Source organism: Euleptes europaea, chromosome 6 (genome assembly GCF_029931775.1).
Source record: "Euleptes europaea isolate rEulEur1 chromosome 6, rEulEur1.hap1, whole genome shotgun sequence".
Classification (NCBI taxonomy): Eukaryota; Metazoa; Chordata; class Lepidosauria; order Squamata; family Sphaerodactylidae; genus Euleptes; species Euleptes europaea.
In genome coordinates this window covers 31,469,972-31,491,926 of record NC_079317.1, presented here as the reverse complement: position 1 = coordinate 31,491,926, position 21,955 = coordinate 31,469,972, and the positions used below count along the sequence as shown (strand labels likewise).

General features: G+C 40.9%; 1 protein-coding gene across 1 annotated transcript in view; it reads right to left on the bottom strand.

Annotated features, from left to right (window-relative positions):
- The window catches only part of CEP128 (centrosomal protein 128), a 195,931-nt gene that overhangs the window by 169,797 nt on the left and 4,179 nt on the right, over positions 1-21,955 (bottom strand). Inside the window, exons 5-7 of the mRNA XM_056851842.1 lie at positions 19,957-20,048; positions 18,310-18,382; positions 4,418-4,534 (exon numbers count right to left, since the gene is read on the bottom strand). Coding sequence (XP_056707820.1) covers positions 4,418-4,534; positions 18,310-18,382; positions 19,957-20,048 — 282 coding nt within the window. The remainder of the gene's footprint in view (positions 1-4,417; positions 4,535-18,309; positions 18,383-19,956; positions 20,049-21,955) is intronic.

Genomic DNA, 21,955 nt, shown 5'->3' with positions numbered 1-21,955 from the left:
TCTCTATTTCTATTTTTTGACAAGGTTCACAAAAAAGGCACCAGAACATCGACAGTCCAAATCACAACTTCACAAATCCAAAAAATATGCCAAGCACTGAAACAGTACTTGTTTAATATTCCAAAGTACAACACATGTTAAACACATACACACACACACACTTAACTATAGGCATTGCCACAATGGCATACATAAAAATCTGTAAATCCATAACTATTGCCACTAAATAGGGGGCAAAACCAGAATGTTTCCTCAATGCTTGGTTGGAACTGTGCGCAACTGAATTTACTCAGCCTTACCAAGTACAAGAATGGCAAAACACTGACGCCTAGTGGCCATACAAAGGTATGCTTCCTCACCCCTCAAAATACATCGGTGTCAAATATTTAAAGTCAACTGGAAAAAAATTAAATTTCATCTGGTGTAATGTAAGTAAATGAACACCTTACTCAAATGTTCTATGAACCGAGTCACTCACAAGACTACACAGTGGCATCACTTCACTTCAAAAGTTACCTGTCAAATGTCTTTTATTCAGTCAAACCCCTGCAAAAATATTTCACCAGTTCAGGGAAATGCTAATCCCCACACACACAAAAAAAAATACTAACAAAATTATCTTTTTTGTAAAATTAGTAAATTCTTGCTTACTGTCTTTCACCCCTCCATTAAGTGTCTTGACAGACTTCAAGGAAAAGTGCCCTGTTTCTTGCATTAAATAGCCTTGGCCTCAATTCACACCATGGCCTCACAGAGGGCAACTCTGACACATACCCACACCATCCCAGTGAACCCCACCACAAACTGGCATCACATTCCATCATAGGTAACCAGTTGCTTCTGGAATGGTAGCTGTGGATGGGAGAAGCAAGGTCAACTTCAACCTTCCCAGCATCCTATTCCTGTGACTGGCTGACCTGACCATGAGGACTTAGCCCCTGAGGTCCTCTTAAAGGAGTTTCTCTCTGGAAGTTTTATTTTGGCTCATTCACCGACATCCATCTGAACACTGCTTCCAGACATTGCTTCAGGATGCAGGCCTGGATCTCAGGCACCACACATACAACGGCACTCAGACTAGACTACTCCCCCTCCCGGCCACTGCAGCTTGCAGTGATCCCCAAAATGTAGTCCTGGAAGGCCAGAGGACCCTCTGGGACAACATGCGATGCTCAAAGAGAATCTGTCAAGGGATGAGACAAATCTCATGAGGTGAACATTTCTCCCCTTCAAGTGAGCAGAAATCAGACTTGCACAAATGGCAGGGGAGGTGAGATCCAACCTATAGCCAGCTGTTCCCCCACCCAAAAAAAACTAACAAAATTATCTTTCTGACTGGGGTCACCCAGTCAATTCATAATTGAAGTGAGATTTGAACTGGGGCTTTCTCATCTCATATTCTCTATGTTTATCCTTATGTATAATTGGTGCATTAGTAGATTACTGAGCTTGCTTCTCTAAGCTTACCTCAGAATTGGGCTTTGGACTGCCTTAGTGTTCCTGAAGTCATTATTGGGAGGCTTGTGGATTTTCTGGAGACAAACCACCTGTCTCTCTCCCTCTCTCTCCCTCCCTCCCCCTCCCTCCTTCCAACACTTTGTGGGATGCACCCCCTATTCCCCAGGACACAAACCTCCTTTGGTGAAATATCTTTCCCACTGAAGCATCTGGGCATCAGGATTTCCCTGAAATGCTAAAATTCATCTCAATTATGAATTGTCTGGGTGATCCCTGTCATTATGAGCTGCTGACCCATCTGCCATTTATATCATTATACTGGCCTTCCTCGCAGGGTTGTTTTTAAGTACAGCCATCTGTAGCACTGGCTGTCTCAGTAGCACAGGAAACTGTGGTGCTGCAGCAGCTTCTACACCACCAGCATGAATGCTCAGAAGCTAGTGTAAGATTATAGAATGGATCATACCAGTTTCCCCATCTGACCTTGCAAGATTCCCTTCCTCACTACAGACCTCATCGAAAAGTTTTTGGAGTACCATGATGTGTTCCCTATGCGGCTCTTTGCCTAGAATGTGGACAGAATATAATAATAACTAAAATGTGGCTTATTACTATTAAGTATTGGCTTCGCCTTCTGTTCCACTGAAATCCTTCTAGTTATGTGTTTCAATTCCTCTTAGACTCTAACGACTTGAACTGGATCTCGTATATAGAATCAAAAATAAGGTCCATCGGCATCACTATAGATTCCCTTTTTCTACTTACTGAATCTGCGGCCTTTTTGATTATAAGAGCCAATTTACTTCAACATGAGCTCCATTTATTATATGAGTCTGCTACTAAGACATGCTCACCTCTCCACCATGAAATATTCCCTAAATCTGGTGAAACTGCCACGTATTTATATCAACTGTATACTCCAGAAATGTGCAGGGCTTTTTCTCTAGCCAGACTTAATGTATTACCATCAGCCTTACTAACTGGCCTTTATACTGGTGACCCCCTTCCCAATAGACTGTGTCTTTGCTCTATGGAAGAGACGGAAACTATTCAACATGTTCTTCTTTGGTACCCTCTGTATCACAGATTACGATTAAAACTCTTAAATACTAGTCTGATTCAGTTGGAGGGATTTTCTAACTGTTCAAAGGTTCTCACCCTTCTTAATAACCAGGACCCTAAAATCATAGAAATTGTGGCTAATTTTTTTGTTGGTGTTATGGCAATTCGCTCTTCCTTTTAATAAGTTATGTTATGTCCTTACTGTACTTGGATGAATGTTGGATATGCCAATAAAGGTATCTGAACTGAACTGAACTACAGACCTCATCTAATGTAGGTTTTGTCCTCCTGGGTCTCACCGTCCCTGGTACACCTTTTTCAGAGCTCAAAAAAGGAACTCCCCCTTGTGCTTTTTCACCAGTGGAAAAGATGGTAGGCTCCAACCCTACATGCAAAAATCTTTAAACAAAAAATGTAAGTACTGTTTTATCTTCAGCCTGATTGTAAACTCTAGTCGATTCACTATTAAAAAAAAAAAAAATCCAGTGCAGGTAATATTAGAGGCAAATCCTCTGTAAGAAATATTTGCAGTCAGCTTTGGGTCAACTTGAAAATTAAGTCTCAAAAAGTCAATAGCAAACTATTACTCCTTAAAGATGCAAAAATGTTCATATGTAGGTTGTCGGTAACACTAAACTGTGCATTAAGTTCCTGAATCAGGAAAATGGAAATCATCCCTCCACAGTTGTCCAACAATTTACGAATTAGGTAGAATTTAAATACACTTCTCTCCTCTAAACTCTAATCGATCATATGCTGTTACCACCATCCCATGCAATTTAGAGACAGTAGGAGAATACAAATCTTTAACCCAAGAGCACATTAATTCGAAGAGATAACCATTACCTTCACCCATACTCATGCGCGTGTTATCTTTAAAAGAAAAAGCAACCTCAGAGAGCTATTCTTTCAAAGTGTCAATCTAAATTAATCCTTACCCATTTATGCCGCACCATATAATCTGTATAATCTGCAACTGCTTTTTTTTTTTAAATCACACAGGTCACCACATGTATTAAAAGCAACAAAATATGAAATTAAACTTTTCATATACTCGGTGAGGGACCAGAGGGAAGTCAGAGAGGGCAATCCAAATAACAGCTCTAGCACTTAAATCAAATCTCGAATAATGAGGCAAGTATTTGGTCTCCCTGGTTTCCCAAGTATTAGGGCAGAGCAAATTTGCTGTCTCCCTTTTGTGCATTTCATGCACTCTTTAAAGAAAGGGTGAAAGGGGCCTTAATTTCCTTTTCTAAAGTGAACAATAGCGCAGTTTGCCTCCGCAGAGTAACTCCTGCACTGCACAGCTGATTATACAGCAGTAAGAAACTGGCTACTTATTTCATCATACTTAGGCTTTGAGACACCAGCATTCACAAAGTGGTAGTTAACTCCTCCTTGAATAGTTTCAAGCTTCGGTGTTAACAGAAATGGTTTTAAAAGGCAGCTGTCTTCCAAAAACAAAATTTAAAAAAAGATCTTTCAGGATGTCTGTTAGATTTCCCACCTCAGGGATGAGATCCCCTTTTATGTATAACCATCTGACACTTGACGACATCCTGAGAAAATTGCATTTGCAAGAAAGGCAGTCCCTGTATACACAATAAGCTCATGTGGGACAGCTAAGGAGGCCCCGGTCTTCAGGTCCAGTATTGAACACATGAAGCTGCCTTATACTGAATCAGACCCTTGGTCCATCAAAGTCAGTATTGTCTACTCAGACTGGCAGCGGCTCTCCAGGGTCTCAGGCAGAGGTCTTTCACATCACCTACTTACCTAGTCCCTTTAACTGGAGATGCTGAGGATTGAACCTGGGACCTTCAGCATGCAAAGCAGAGGCTCTACCACTGAGCAACGGCCCCTCCTCCTTTAATAAAGGCTCTCTTTTTTTGCATACCTCCTGTAGATGCACCGACATGTGTCCCAGCTGATCCTGGCGTCTTTCTACCATCTGCCTTTCTGCATGGATTTCTCGTTCTACCTCCTGAAGCCTTCTCTCTACACGGTCAGACACCTTCCAAAACAAGAAGAAAAAGGAAACTCCAGAGAACTGAATTTTGATTAAACGTTACTATTAAAAGACCAGGCCTGTGGGGGAGATCACTCCAGTTTTTTACAAAAAGAAATTCTGCGTAAAAATAAAGTCTGGAACAGAATTCTCTGTTCGCAAAGGTTCCAACAGAAGTCTCTCAAAATGGAATGGGTCGTTTCCTGTTTAAAATAATATTTCCTGGAAAACAGGGCCTACCCTGATTGTCATTTATCTATGACAATTCAGTGACAGAATGGGTTTCACTTGAGCAGCTGAAAGCAGCTGAAAGCTGTTGTGATTACGTTGTGATTACATTCCGGTTCAAATTATACAACGTGCTCTGCAGGGCTGCTTTTGAAGACCACTGGGAAGATTCTGCTGGTTCAAAATCCAGCAGCAAAACTGCCAGCAAGTGGAAGTTACAAGAATCAACCTACATTTAAAAAAAAAAAAAAATCTTAAATGATTACTAAGGCAAAGTCAAAGCACTAATGATTTCCTGAAACTCCTCACAGTCAAGGACCAGGGTACTTGACAGGGTCATGCCTTCACACTTACCAACCTGCCCCTTAATTTTTAGAGGCCCTGCTCTATGAGTTGAGGAGGCATTAGGGAGACTAAAACTGTCAAACACTCTTGGTGCCTTTGGTGTACTGAGTGAAGATTTTTTTAAAAAATTGCCTAGGCTTTCTAGAATAACTGCTTAAGAACATAACAAAAGACATGCTGGATCAGGCCAAGGCCCATCAAGCCAAGCAGTCTATTCACACAGTGGCCAACCAGGAACCTCTAGGAAGCCCACAAACAAGACGAATGAAGCAGTATTGTCCTGCCTGTGATCCACAGCACCTAAAAGGCCTGCTCCTCTGATACTAGAGAGAATAGGTATGCATCATGACTAGTATACATTTTGACTAGTAGCCATGAATAGCCCTCTCCTCCATGAACATGTCCACTCCATTCATAAAGCCTTCCAAGTTGGCAGCCATCACCACATCCTGGGGCAGGGAGATTCACAATTTAACTGCTTCCCATTTTGGTGTTTTACTTCCTATGGTAGAACTAGCTGTGGGACACAATATTTTATATTGATAATTAGATGCCACATTTGAAGGTTTCACATTTTTTAATTTTACCTGCTGAGGAACTTCATTGTATGCCTGCTTTAAAAAAAATTTAACTGCTAATTTTTATCTGGTGACATTTTCTCGTCTCACGGTTTTATAGTAATTTTGAAAGCCGCCTCAAGAATATTTTCTGGGGAGGCAGGATACAACTGTTCAAAATAAAGAAGGTTCTATCACAACTGGAAGGAAGAATGAGCAGGAGTTAATGAAGTCAGTCACCATCAAGGCAGTGTGAAAATGATGTGATTCTGCCGTTGCACAATCTGGTAACCAATGCAAAGAATCTCAATTTCCTTTTTTTAAGAAACAGGTTAACCTCCTAAGAATGTGTAGACCTGAGCATACATGGGCTAAAGTGAAGTCAGTAAGGAATTCTAGCATGGAATGGAGTTTCCTACCTTTTCAGCATCCCCACCACCACCACTACTCAGCAGAAGCAAAACAAGCTAGACAGATACAAACAACTTAAACTCAGAGTGCCACAAACACCTCTTCTCACAAAACAGATCTCGACCCCCGCTCCTGGGTTCTGAAACCCCAGCTGTGCATACACACATGCTAGCACGCACACACACATGATAATCTGCTCCTCAGAGACAAGGTACCCACTGGGTCAGTGTGGGATGCAGGGCAAGAAATTTAGTGAGAAGAGGGAATTGGCAAAAGGCATCTTGTGTGGACGGAAGTAACCTTCTGCCGGAGCAAGCTGTGTGAGGTGCCCTCTTCCTTTGCAGATGGCTGACTACCACCTTCAGAAGAACGAGAAGGCCACAGTATACTTGACTGTTTAAGCCCAAATATTCCACCCAACCTTGTTAAAGCCCTTTAAGTATTAAGTAATGTGAATATGTTTCTTTCTTTTGGTAAATTGCTTTGAGGGCCTTTTCAGTTGAAAAGAAGCCAACAGATACATAAAATAAACCCATTAGAGTTCACCGTTTGGTGATGTAGAAACCAGGTTTCTTTTGGAGCACAATATCCACAGCCCTGGTCATTACACTATTGGCTCAAGCCACCTAAGGAGATCCACATGCAGAAATTTACACACGTGCAATTGTTGCAGGTTCATCTGGGCATCTCCATCCACCCTACAGTGTTCCTCTGGACTTCATCAGAACGACTGGATGCATCTTTTTGATAAGAACATGAGGGGCCACTAGCCACCTGCAAGTCTGACTGAACTGGGGTCGTATAATTGTAACACAATTCAAATTTTTGAGTTCTTACAGCTCCTTGTTTCATTCTGTCCTAATTTTATTGTTTGAATCAGGGACTGCTCTAATATGATCAGAAGAATTATTTACTGTATTTTTTCCCTTTGTTTTATAGCAAGAAAGCAAAAAAAAAAAACCTCCCTCTCACTTTAAGAACTTGCAGACACTACCCTCTAGTGGCCAGCATCATTTAAACACGTTAGCAAGTATTCTTATAATTGTGTGCGTGTGTGCATTTACACATATATAAGTAGCTATTTCTTCATTTTCATTTTCTTTACAAGAGTACATTATTGACAAGGAAATACTGATCACAGAATGCAAAAATTTGATTCAGAATATGTTCACACGCAGTATCCTAGTATTTTACCACCTTCATCTCAGGCCTGGTAAAAAGTGAGAATTGTTCCGATTTTGGTTAACAGTAGAACACCTGATAAATGTCATCTCCTTCATTTCAGAAATAAATATTTTTTCAGAAATATATTCTGCCTAAAGATTCATTCAACCTTGCATATACAATTACTCAAAATTTCACAACAAATAATCAATATTTCACCTTTGGTCCTGGTAATGCACACAACAAAATGGATTTCAGATTCTTCCAAGTCACAAATGCTATAACGTCACATATATACTCAACAACCATATTTCCCAAAATTATTATTGTGGGCATTCCAATTACACGTGCTTATAATCTGCCATCTACATCTTCAGCAACTATCACTGCAATCCTAGACAGAGTTACAACCTTCTAAACCCTTTGACTTCAATGGATGCAGAAGGGTGTAATTCTGCTTACAATTGCACTAATTTATCTATTCTTGTCAACCCCCGAAGAGCAAGATATCATTATCTAAGTAGTTGGAGCAAGCACAAAGCATCCATGGGAAACACACCATCATCTATAGTTTTATCTATTCTATTCAGCTTTGGAAGAGTAAGATACCATTAACAAATCATTCTTTCATTGCACCTCCTTCCACACAAAGAAAATTAATCCGGTGTCTGCAAAGCCAACTTCTACTCCTCCGTTTTTAATTCCAGAGAAAAAGTTCTTCACAACTGTTAATTTCATTGGGCTCAAGTAATCTGAACCTTTCGGAGCTCTTCACAGTCTGATATATCCCCGCCTTTAAACAAGAAACTTTCAGACAACCTGCAAACTAACAGGTCTTTAGAAAAAGCAGCAGAGGAAGATCTAGAGGAATCAACTGTACTGAAATACTTAGAAGTACAGGAGAACAATATGACCAACATGAGCTTTGGGATTAGCCCGCATAGTGTGCAGGGACAGAGCCCCTATAAAACAACAGTGCTAGTTTAGCATGCTATGGAGTTGGTGGGAGGAGCAATTTGAAGGGGGGCATCATCCCACATTTGATTAGGATTTCATGGACAAAGCAGAGGAGATAAAGGCATTCCACCACAGGTGAACACATGGGATCTTTCTTCTGTCTTTGATACAGTGGATCCTGTTACTCTAAAACAGGTGGCAAGGCTTATGTGGATAAAAGGAATGGCTCTTAGCTAGTTTAGATAGTATCTAGGAAATCAAGAATTGAAGCCAGGACCTGAAGTTGGCTTGTGAACCTCAAATCTAGACCATCTTAACAATGGTTTCACATTATGGTACCCTAACTTATTCCTGGTGTGTTTCCCACCGATGTTCTATGCCTTTCCCCAACTACAGAGACACCTGGCAGGAATAGTTTTTTGTTTTTGTTTTTAAAAAGCCATTGCCTTTTGCAGTCTTGTTAGCAGGCTGCTTCTCGCCACACTCAGGTCCAAGTCCACCTGGCAACAGACTCATCTTTCTAACCCACTGTCCATCCCATTCAAGTTCTTTCCCCGTATAACTGGGGAGGGGACATGGGTCAGTGGTGGAGCATCTCCTTGGCATGCAACAGGTCCCAAGTTCAATCCTCGGCATCTCCAACTAGAAGGGACTAGGCAACTAGGTGATGTGAAAGACCTCTACCTGAGACCCTGGAGAACCGCTGCCAGACTGAGTAGACAATTCTGACTTCGATGGACCAAGGGTCTGATTCAGTATAAGGCAGCTTCACATGTTCATGTATTCGTGTATGTGTTCAACTGGGGGCAGGGGGACCTGGGCTTTCTTAGTAGCCTGCCTGACAGCAAATAAACGGTTTACACAAGCATCCTATTTACACTTATTCCACGGAGAAGACAGACTTGGGGAGATGGGGCAGCTGGATGGAGGGAATCTGAGTTGGTGAGGCAAGTTGGAGGGAGGGACAAACTGGGAGGTGGGGGAAACAGCAAAGGCACCAAAACCGGCATCTGCCTAGGCGAACCATCATTTAATGACCACCTGCAAACTGCATCCTGGTTTCACAAACAAACTGTAGGGATGGCTTTATGTTACAATTGAACCAACCCACTGATTCTGGACTAGAATGCTGCCACCCCGAAACGCTCTCCTTGCTTAGTGGTGATTTTTTTAAAAATCAGAACCAAATGGTTCACTTAAGAAAAGAGGTTCACGTGATATCTATAAACCTTGAAACAACTGACGCCGCTCTATTAAGTACCACTTATTTACGTCAAGTGGAATTTTCTCTACAAGAATGACACAAATTGCATTGTTGAGGAAGTCCTCTCCTTACTTTCTCTTTTCAGAAAAAGAGAGTTAAAAGGTGTCAGGGAATGGATGATTAATCTATGATTACTGAAGGTTAATTTACGATTTATTGGAGCCAAATTGCTTTTCAAACAACATTAGATGAAAGGCTGGCAAGCAACATTCTTGCAAAAAAACAAAACACAAATCATTACAAGTACGTAAAAAACCTGTATGCTCAAGTCAAGGGCAGTTAAAAGCCTAAGCAGCTGTAACAAAGCAACACTGCTGGTGTAAACTGAAACTGCAATCCATAGTGTGTAATCAGTGGGGATTTCATTTGAAGAATTAAGAACAGGAAAATCCCAAAATGCCCCCAAGTGAGAACACGTGAATTGGGAGGAAGGACTACATTTTAAACACATTTATGGATGTGGGCCCACAGACCCTCACATGTGGCCATGGTCTATGCATAAGAACAAAGTTCTACTTCTCGTGTGTACTCAACTGTGGGATTCAGATTTCTGGCTTATCCTGCTTGGACAAAGCAATGCGGCAACAGTAGTACATTTTATGGCATTTTGCACCACACACCGATAGGATTCAGAAAACTTATTTTGGCATACTTCTTTTAGGCTTCTTTAGGGAGCCATCATGGGGTAGTGGTTAAGAGGGGTGGTTTGGAGCGGTAGCCTCTAACCTGGAGAACCGGGATTGATTCCCCACTCCTCCACATAAGCGGTGGATGCTAATCTGGTGAACCGGGTTTGTTTCCCTGCTCCTACACTTGAAGCTAGTGGGTGACCTTGGACTAGTCTCAGCTCTCTTAGAGCTCTCTCAGCCCCACCTACCTGACAGGGTGTCCACTGTGGGGAGGGGGAGGGAAGGTGATTGTAAGCCAGTTGGATCCTTACATGGTAGAGAAAGTCGGCATATAAAAACTAACTCTTCTTCTTTTTCTTCATACGCAAATGCTTCCAAGTTCACCAGGAGTTTCCTATTTCTTTCAAATCACAGCTCTTTACAAGATAGTTTCAGTGGATAGCCGTGTTGGTCTGCAGTAGAAAGTTAGATTCGAGCCCAGCAGCACCTTAGAGACCAACAAGATTTTGGGGGTATAAGCTTTCGAGAGTCAAAGCTCTTGGCATCCAGCAAAGGTAGCTTTGACTCCAAAAAGCTTATACCCCCAAAATCTTGTTGGTCTCTAAGGTGCTACTGGACTTTAATATCAACAGCTCCTTGCAAGGCATGAAAATTGGTTCCCAAGTTTCAGACAGAAAACCTTTGAGATGATTAAGCATAGCTTTATTGACCCAGAACTGCAGGAGCTTAGAAGATTGGCAAGTAGTAGATGTTCGCCCCTGTGCTGGGAGCCTTGGCCATATAAACAATCTGTGGCGCAATGTTTCATATGCCTAACTGTAAGCCAACAGCGAAGAGCATATATGCTCGCTACATTAAATGTATTACTAACTGCATTACTATATGGAAGATTTTAAAAAGTTCCATATCTGGACAGGGTCTGCCCATGTGGGGAGGGCGACATAGGAACAGTTTCTCATATCCTCCTTAAGTGATTGCTCTACGATAAGGGCTGATCTAATCTCATAGACCCGTTACTTGCTGATAGGGAATGGTTACCTACCAAATCTAAGGTGTCCCACCTTATGACCACACAGGATCCAATAATTATTGACTCGGTGGCAAGGTTTTTTTTCAACACGTAATTCGAAAACGCGATTGTTACTCTGCACTATATAACGGTTAAGTCAGGGTTGAATAACCAAGTAACCAATTTAGTGGGATTTGTATGTTCTCATAAAATTGATTTTATAGTAAATTTTATTGTATGATATCTGCATGCCCTTATACCATGATTTTATAGTAAACTTCACTGTACGATTTCCCTTTTAATGCCAATAAAGGCTTTCGTATTCGTACCAAATGGCAGTGTAACAGCCAGACTTCCACAACATTTTCTAACCAACCAGTCACTAATTCACAGACAGGCAGTACTCACATGTGCTAACATTTCATAAAGGAGGAACATGCATGTGCTCCACCACATCATGGCAAGCAGACACATGGGTTGTATTCTTGTTGCAGATGTTGTAACTGATGAAACTATAGAAGGACCCCAAGACATGAGTGTGCTAATATGGGAAGAGTCACTTCCCAGAACACTACAAAACTAAGGAAATAAGTTTCCTGAACACCAGAAAGGTCTAGCCTCTCCCACAGAATAGATGAGTGACAAAATCGGATTGCCCTAAGAACTTAAGGAGAGCCTGCTGGATCAACGCAGTGTTCCACTTAATCCAGCATACCGTTTCACGCAATGGCCAACCAAGGCCAAAGGCCCTGTTGCTTCCCAGCATTGGTATTCAGAGGTTTGCTCCCTGTATATAGAGACATCATCAGTAATTGTGGCTAGTAGCCACTGATGAACCTCTCCTCCATGAATCTGTGTCTAACCTCCTTTTAAACCTATCTATGCTTGTGGCCAATCACTACTTCCACAGGAAAAATCAGGAAGGCCCTATGTCCCTTACTCATTAGGAGACAACACTCCTAATGTGCAGACGACATTAGCCCTCTCCAGACATTACGATTGCATGTAGTGGGAGCACATACCATCCTGATCTTCATGATCTCAGTGGCTACCATGCTAACTGAAAGGAGCAACACAGAGATTTTGCATCCACACACATGCATCTGTAAATACAACACAAAACACTGATTTTTCAGCACTTGGTGGTCCGTGTACTGAAGCTCAAAATCAACAAGTTGCCCCTTTCAGACAACATGGTCACCAAGTGGATTGGAAGGACTGACCTGCAGTTTCTGGCCTTCTGGTACACATGAAATTCAATGTCTGAAAATGGCTACTGTGGGAGCTACACTATTGCAGCCTAATCAGGGATCCCAGGCAATTATTCCCCAGTCCGTAGGTTGGTTCTCTCTTATCTTGAAGAATTAATATTTGAAGAAACTTTAGTTGGTAGAATGACAAAGCTCATTAAAAAAACTAAGATTTCCAACATGCTTGGTAAATACTCATTCCAACACAGATTTATCACTATGCTCAAGCGGTATGAAAATTCTGGTATAGCTTACAAATATTAAAAGTCAAGAATCCACTGAAATTAATGCTGAAATGAACTGTACAGGTGCTACTTTTTAAAAGCCCAATCGATGTAAGTCTACCTTCACAAAAAGACAAATAGGCGTCCATATGGAAAGGAACACAAATCCTTAAATACTGACATAAACATACTATTGTGCGGCTATTGCAGTATTAACCCAACATTTCTCCATCATCTATTGAATAGCCAGCAGCTGTATATCAGTCTCGATTTCCTCTTATAAACACACATACATCCAAGGGACACACTAAACAATTTAACCATCATTTTTTGGACCTCTAAACAGGCCACGTTTCTTATAAGGTTCATTTTCCCTCTTCCAGTGCCTTGCATACAGGCAACCTCAACTATGCTGTTAAGCATCATTTCTTGTGATCACCTTTGTAGATAATTTTTTAATGAAATGTAATGGCCATAATCACAGATCAAGGCTTAGTCATATTCCATTCCATTCACTGTTCTGATCCTCATTTTCCAGAATCAGATACAGAGGAAAGAAATTACCCTTAGGTGTATCATACATGACCAGCCTTTCCCTAAACTAGTTTTATGACTATTCCCTAGTACTCTATAACATTGATTTGCCATCTTTCCTCTCTCACATTTAGACTGATAATAGGGATCTCTGTATAAATAGCAATTTCCAAATGTCATGAAAGATTTCACACTGGATATCTTTATCTTAATTCATCATATAAGCATTCTTTTTCCTATAGGAAATGACAGAATCATGAAAGCTTTCTTATATCATTCTCAATTACAATCTTATTCAAAGTTGTCAAGTTCTGATAAATATTTTATCTCCTCTGTTGTACATTCAAGAAATTTCTTATCTGAAGATACTGGCAAAAAGAGACAATATTTGTTAATTCAGTACAAGATTTTTTTAACATCATGAACTTATAAGCCTACCTACCGTTATACTACTATTACCACTAGTACTACTATGTGCCGCCAAGTTGCAACCCACATGTTGACCCCTCATGTGGTTTTCAAGGCAAGAGAGGGGACTTACCACTGCCATCTCTGCAACCCTGGTCTTCCTTGGTGGTCTCCCATCCAAGTAACAACTATGGCCAATCCTGCTTAGCTTTCAAACTCAGGCTAGTCTGGGCTATTCTGGCTGCTATTTATCCCAAATTTCACATATAAATCAAAAGTATCCAGATGTTTATCTAACAGCCTCTAATAGCCATCAATCACCTCTGGAATCAGTTATCTCAGTTCATTTTCTCTTGTATTTATGTAATATTTCCAAGACCATACTGATGGGAAACCATGGCCACAGACTTACCACGGGCTGCCTTTGCGGTCACAGGATGCAGCGCCAACCTAGAAATAAAGCTGAAACAGCCAGGTGGGTGTTCTCACAGCTGCTTCTGCTCTACCTGTATGCTGGCCAGAGCCGGGCCAACCCCCCACCCATGGGCAGCCTATCAGACTCTGCGGGGTGGATGGCCTCCTGGGGGGCAGGGGCTGGAACTTGATGCAAACCTGGTTGTGTCATGCCCACCCCCTTTTGTTTAAAGCCCCATGCCCAGCCTTCAGCCTTGGTGGGCAGGTACAGCGGCTACTCTTCTCATGGATATCAAAAGACTCCACTATGTTTTGTTATAATAGGTTAACATACCCTAGAACTGCCTGTCTCTTCTTTATCCATGCAAAGCAAATCTTAGGTAGAATATATTAATGAATTGTATCAGCTCTCGAACATTCAATCAAATCTGACTGCTTCACACCAATATCATATAGATTTATCTTTCACACGCTATAATCATCATTACCAACAAAGACAAAAGTATAGGAAGTCATGTGTGTATATTAGAAATGGGGGCAGTCTTTTTATGAGGAACAATTGCCACCAACTAAGAAGAAGAGTTGATTTTTATATGCCGACTTTCTCTGCCACTTAAGGAGAATCAAACCAGTTTACAATCACCTTCCATTCCCCTTCCCACAACAGACACCCTGTGGGGTAGGTGGGGCTGAGAGAGCTGTGACTAGCCCAAGGGCACCCAGCTGGCTTCATGCGTAGGAGTGGGGAATCAAACCCGCTTCTCCAGATTAGAGTCTACTGCTCCAAACCACCGCTCTTAACCAATACACCATGCTGGCTCTCTAAACATGTTTTCAAAGGTGCCTAAAAAAAAAGATAGTGTTGGTTTCTCTATCTCCACTGAGTAAGTGTAGATTTGACACTCTGTTACTGTAATTTAATGCACAGTGGAGCTGTCTCACATTCAACGGGTGGAATAAGAATTGAAATAGGGGCAAATAATTGCCAATCTCATGGAAACTGGGTACCAGACTTCAAATTCTTGTGTTTGACATCGAGAAATGTTTATCTTTCAGCAGGCCTATCAAAGGAATTGAGTTTCATTTATTTGTTTTTTATCTCATTGGTCCTCCAAAGATCTCATGAGAGGCATTGAAACTGCCGCAGGATTTCATTTTTGCTACAGTAGACTAACATGTACACTCCAGTAGAAAAGACTTAGTAAGAGTTAGCATGAAGTGGTTATGAATGCCATTGCAATTTCTGAAGACAAAGAATGGTTATTAACTGTGTACATCATTAATATTAATTTTAAAATGTAAAAGCACAGCACAACAAATACAAGCTGCACTTCTGGCACACATACATAGGACCTCCACAAACTTCATTAAGAAGAATAATTAATTGCCGCAAATCAACAAGTACAAACAAACTGTATGCCACAAAATGTCTTTGTTCTTTACTTGGGCGACTACAGATTAGATTTAATTACTGCACTGAAAGTACTCGCTAGTATGCTGACATTATATGGCATTGTGTTATAATTGTTAGAAATAATAAAGACTTTGAGTTGGAGCAAGCATCCTTCCATTTCTGCATGCTCCTAGCTTTCTAAGCATTGTTGGAAATGAAACAATCCCCTAACTTCTAGCACAGGCTATTGAGTAAAGCTGGACATAGGCAATATGCTGGATTTTGAAGTTTTACTTTCTAGAGATACAGCTACCATTAAGGTAGTTTGTTTCCAAGATCACATCTCCAATTGTCTTAATACTGTACAGAACACAGAAATAGAAGTCTCTCAAATCAGTACCAACTCATCCCTCGCAGTCTCATTCTTACTTACTCATATGCAATATGCTATGACTAGAAAACCTCTTCTTCTCAAGTCACCTCTAAATCAAGCATTAAGACCCCTGCATGGAGCTGAATCACAAAGGGATATTAAAAAACGTTACAGTTAAGACGAAGTTACATTTCTCACTCCCATGTTTTCTTCTAAAATAAGTTAATTGTTTTGTTTCAACCCACTCTTCTAAAATAAGTTAATTGTTTTGTTTCAACCCACTCCATTAAACACACTGGGAACCATTTGACCCAAATTAAAATTAATTGGGTGGGGAGGAAATATTTCACACCTGTTGTATTGGAACTGTGCAACCTTTAGTACAATAGCTTATTTTTCACATTGATGCAGTTGAAGTGGCACTAATTATTTGAAGAATAAGGTGCATGAATAAAATTTCAGAGGATCTACTATGTCTCATAGAAATTTATTTATTTAAAATATTAGTACCCCAACTTCCTTCTCAGGTCCAAGGTGGCTAATATATGGAACATCATTGCAATAAAATATCATAACCTGAGTAACACTGGATCCCAGATACATTTCCTATATACATTCTATATTTTCCTATATACTTATATCCCTATACTATAAAACAAGTTCCTATGTTTCCATTAAATTGAAATCATTGTCCATTTTTTAAAAAGCTACCAGTATGGCTAAACTGGGGTTTGAGTACGATTAGTTATGCCAGAAAAAGAGATGGGGCACATCAACAGAGGACAGAGTGGTAATATGTAGGGGAAAGAAATTAGGGGTGGTGAGTAACCAAGAGAACAAAGTACTGAACTCACAACAATATTCAGTAGATCAAACAGTAGCTTAAAGAGAAGTGGAAATCTGTTGTCTTTTAAAGCAACTGAAGCAGCAGAATTTTGTCATCCCTACTGTTTCAAAACAAAGTTCTCAGTTTTAAAAAATGCTCCAAGTCTACACCAACCTGTTCTCAGCTACTCCTTAGAGTATCATCTATCCCCATCCTATGCATGTTTTCTCAGAAGTCCCCCTGTATTGACTGGGCGATAATTACGAGCAGGTGAAGCTTAGTGGCTAAAACAACTAACTGTGATCTGGGATGTTCCTGGTTCAAATTCACCACAAATTCTCTAGACAGCCTTAAGCAAGCCATTGTCTCAGCCCCACATGTGACGTATGGGGATAACATTAATTGTACATTTTATAAGGATCGTAAAATAATGTATGCTAAAGTACTTTGAATGCTAACAGCACTATACAAATGCTAAGTATTATTCGGCCACGTGTGCGTAGGACTGCAGCCTTAGTCATATCTGGCAAATTAAAATGTCTATGATTTTCAGTCTACACAATCTCCAATTTCTCGCATTATGGCAACTTTTATAGCTTTTATAATTGACTTTTATGGCTTTTATAATTGTTGTTTTTATTATGTTTTTCAAAATGTTTTATTTCTATTGTAAGCTGCTTTGAGTTCCACAGGGGAGAGAGGGAGCTAACAAATATTTATAATAAATAAATAGATGAATAGAAAAATAAATAAAATAAACATGGTTTGGGTAGACAGATAAACAAAATAAACATGGTTTGGTTTGGGTAGTAAGAAGCCACTTTATATATTTAATTACATGGCTCTATGGCACAAAAACAATTAAATACACAAACAGTTCAACAACAAAAATTCTTCTCAATTTCATTTTTCAAAGTGAGCACACACACACACACAAAAAGCCTTCTCAGTCCCCAAAAAGCAGCTTTGTGAAGTTTTACTTGAAAGGCAACCCATGGAAAGCCTCAGGGCTACACTGAACAACACAACAAAAGAATTCTAAGGCTCCCTCAAAGTAGCTCAGCTGACAGATGAGAACAGATCACAGAACAATTGACACTATTGCAATGTCTGTGGATATATATTTTGTTTTTAAGTGAGGAAACCGCTGTGTGTAAAGCAAGACTTTGACATTAAGTCCTCAGCGATGTCATTGTTCCCTGTTAGCTTAGGAAATGACAGAAAGTTCACGTTACACAAATCAAAAGGAGATGTGCAAGTTGGTAAAAAAAGATTACAGAGGAAGCAGCAGCTCTTTTTATGAGACTCCTAGGGGATTGGTCGGTTGGATTCCACTCACAGTAAAATCGAGAGCAGGCCTCCACTTCACATTCTCTCTCCCTAGCCACATGTAAGAATTAACAAGAGATCCCTGATTTCATTTGAATACAGCACCTCCATGTTCAGGTCTACATTCATACAAGGCGTGAAGAGAGAGCACGTGACAGTAAACCAGAAAAGGTTGAGGAACATCTATTACAGAAACATATCACCACAGGAAGTTTTGTGGGAGTTGTCTATATCGGCTGAAGAAGAACACAGAACAGAAACTGAATGGTCAGAACAACCAGATTTTCACATAAAGATTGAAAGCAGCCAAAAACTCAGACTTTATTGAAATTCTAAGGGTCTTTTCACACTCTACTATTAGTAATATAGCTCGCAAAAAGTATGTTGGATTGCCAAGTAAGGGGACAGCTCCCTCTTCCCGCCTCCCACCCAATTAAGCAATACTGGTTTTTGTTAATGCACTCACCGTTTCCTGCCTTTGAGGATCACCAAGTCTCTCAGTCAGCTCCTCCAACACCCTTTTTGTCTCTGCTTCAGTTCTTGGAATAAGAACAGCTTTATTATGAAATCATAGTGAACATTCACTATAATATTATTTCAGAACACAGCTTTTCTGACAGAAGACGTTCACAATACAGCAACATACCAGATTTAAAAAATAGACAAGCACTGGTTCGGTCCACATTGCCAGGTCCCCATTTGCATCCGCACAACAAACAGTAAGTAAAGACCAAACGATACAGCTGTAGCAGATCTCCCTTAAGATGCACTTCGGAGCCCTGTGAAGATGGTGCTTTTTATGGGGAGAGACCATGCGTGGTAGAAGAACGGGATCTGTTTGAAGGCCGGATATCACAAAACCAGTTCACAGCTACACACAGAGGTGCTGGGCAGAGGCCTACATTCAGACATGATTTACTAATTGCATGGATTGGACCTGCACGTGCTGTCCTATACATGTGTTGGCCACCATTCGAACACCATGTCCAGTATGCAAATGGAAGGCATGCTGGATGATCCCCTTCACTCACCATGTATAGGCTCTCCCCATAAAGAGTAATGACTGCAGAGGACTATGAAGCAGTCTTAAGACTGAGTTTTGCACACTTCATTGTCTGGGCTTTAGCAGTTACATTGTATGCAAAGGTATTTTAGAGCTCATGGCAACCAACATTGACTATAGTAACCCCCTTAGAAGGCCCCTATTTAAACATGATGTCCAACACAAGAACATCAGGAAAGGACAGGATGGACATGATCCCGCACCTCCATCACATATAAGTACTTCCCACAGAAGGGTGACCATCTTCATATATGACATTCCTTCCATACAGTACTGCTGGACCCATATACTAATAACAAAATGAAATCCTGCGCTGCAATTCATATGTGACCGCAAACACAGTTCTTCCTGCGATTATCCCTGTTATGTCATCTCCCCTGGTAATTGACAATCTGCTTCCCACTTGCCGCCATTACCCCAGCACTTAAAAATAATTCACCGAGGCGGCAGGATTCATGGGGAAAACTTTATCCAGCGTGGGCTCCTTCCTCGCCCATCTGGATCAGAACCAGGGCCGCCACCAGAGAAATATCCCCATGTCCAAATTGATGACAGCTTGGAGGGGGGGTTATTCTCCAGTTCCCAACACAAACCCAGTCACCAATAATATTACCAGTTACAGATCAGAGGCTTTCTGGACCCAAATCCCACAGTTCAGGGGCTTGACAAATTGGCTGTTTGACGCCTCCGAGGAGAAAGCAAGATCTTTCGCCAGAGGAGAAGTGACGGTGTGAGGATCCCAAGTCACACATCACTCTAAAAATGGATTCCCGGCCACACTAAAGGGGCAGAGTGGCAAGTCTCCATTCTAGCAAATAAACTTGCAGTATTATTCTAGCATCAGAGCAGCCCCTTTGCATAACAATCCCATATTAAAAAACAACACAGCATGTAAAGCAGCCCCAAATGAGACTCAAATCCAGCAATTATTTACCTCAAGCAGCATTGCCTACTGCCACCCCCAAGGTGTGGGGACCCATATTCAGCATTGTTTTTCAAGCAATCCTACCCTACCACAGCCTCCCATGAGAAAACGTTGGCTATTCATACCGATTTCTTCGTGAAAGCTCTCTGCTGAGATCTTCCTCCAAACGAATTTGTTCACTGCTGAGATCTCTGAGCGACTGGTGCAAAGAGTGTATCTGTAATGCAAACATATCCCGGCTAAAAGTTGGTGTCTTAAGCGTGACCATTTTCTTCAGTAACGTCTCACACACAGGTTTTTACACTCTACACAACTGTACAATGCTTCAAGGCTAAGTGGACAAGAATGCCAAGAACTGTGTGTACCAGGGTCCAACTCCAGACTCCTCAATTACATTTCAAAATCAGTGGAGATCATACCTGATTTCTCTCCCCTTGCCTAATTAATTTACAACTGGACCTCCCCAGGCCAATCCTAAACAGACATATTTCAGCACCCACTGTGAAATATTGCTTGCTTTTCTTCTTTCTGAACTACAAACTACCACATAAGTTTTGCAACTCTGCTTGTTTTTCTACTACTCTTCCTTATCTTGAGAATGTGTTGCCACCTGAGGTCCAAGCTGCTCAATGCCTTCTTGTGGTCCATAAGTTTCTTAAACCACCCCCACTTATTTCCATTAACAAAATAAAATATAAGCTAAGTCTGTATACTTTCTTTTTTAACCTTGTCATTTTTAATGCTATTACTCTGTTTACTCAAAAGGGAGATGACCCTGCCCATAAGAACCCCTTTAAAAGTGTTACACACACAATAGTATTGGACGGATCTGTAACTTGTATGGAAACATAAGACAACCCTCCTCTTTTTATTCATGACATACCCAGGGGGAGAAAAACCAGTCTTGCATTTGAGTAAATGCTGTATTAGATTGTAGACCTACACACAAGGCAGGACAGTGTCAAATTTATTTTTGTACAGTGCCTAGGTATTTTAGGCTTTTCAGGTGATAAAATTTTTTGGCAGGATTTGAACAGGATTTGGCAGGATTGATGATGGATCTTTACCATCATCTACCCCTTTCTTCACTCTCCTGCACCTTTCAAGAAGCTGCTCCCAAAAGAATAATAGGGAATGTGCAGTTGAGCTCCTGCTCAACAGGTAAGCAAAACAGTGAGAGGAATCTCCAGTTCCACTGAAGCTCCCCCAGCACATATAAGTTCTCTCACTTTTCCCAAGGGTCTCCTAACTCCACATGAAGCTGCCTTACACAAAGGCAGACCACTGGTCTATCAAAGCCAGCACTGTCCACTCAGACTGGCAGTGGCTCTCCAGGATCTCAGAGACCGTTCTTTCACATCACCTGATCCTTTCAACTAGAGATGCGGGGGATTGAACCTAAGCCCTTCTGCATGCAAAACAGGCGCTCTACCACTGAGCCATGGCCCTTTTAGGATAAGCTGGGTGGGGGGCAGAGATGGAAAAGTCCTGAAGAAAGGGGGAGACAAAAAGGTTTATTTCCAACCCACCATTAGCTGTTCAAGAGCCTTTCTGAGACAGGCATGACTTGCCGCTTATAGCAGGCATAAATTTTTACCTAGCATTAAGTTCTTTTGATTTAATGCAAAAAAACTCATCTAAAGGCTTCAAAATTCCCAACTCTGTAATTTGCTGTCTACAGTAGTCAACACTGCTACCAAATTTTAAACAGTGATTTTAGGTAAACCTGAGACAAGACTGAAATTAAAGAATCCTAGAACAGCCTGTTGACTGTACACAAAATACAGAGGGATGCATACCTCTTACTGGACCAACAGAGGAATGTATGCACTCTCACCAAAAAGATGTCAGTCTAATTCTTCAAGACCAAGATAAAAATAGCATTTTACAGTAAACTAGTGGAAAAATTTGCAAGCAAGATTTAAAATCCCATTGGTGTTTTCTCTGGTTTACCTTGAACATATGTGCTGGATGACTCTACTTCTACAACTAAATTCACTGTGAGGTTTTTAACAATTCATACTAAAGTCTTTACACAATTCAGTCTTGTATTTTCTTCCTCCTAACAGACAATATGAAGAAGTCATCTTGAAGAGACGTATGTCTCCAAAAAGTACCCCAGGT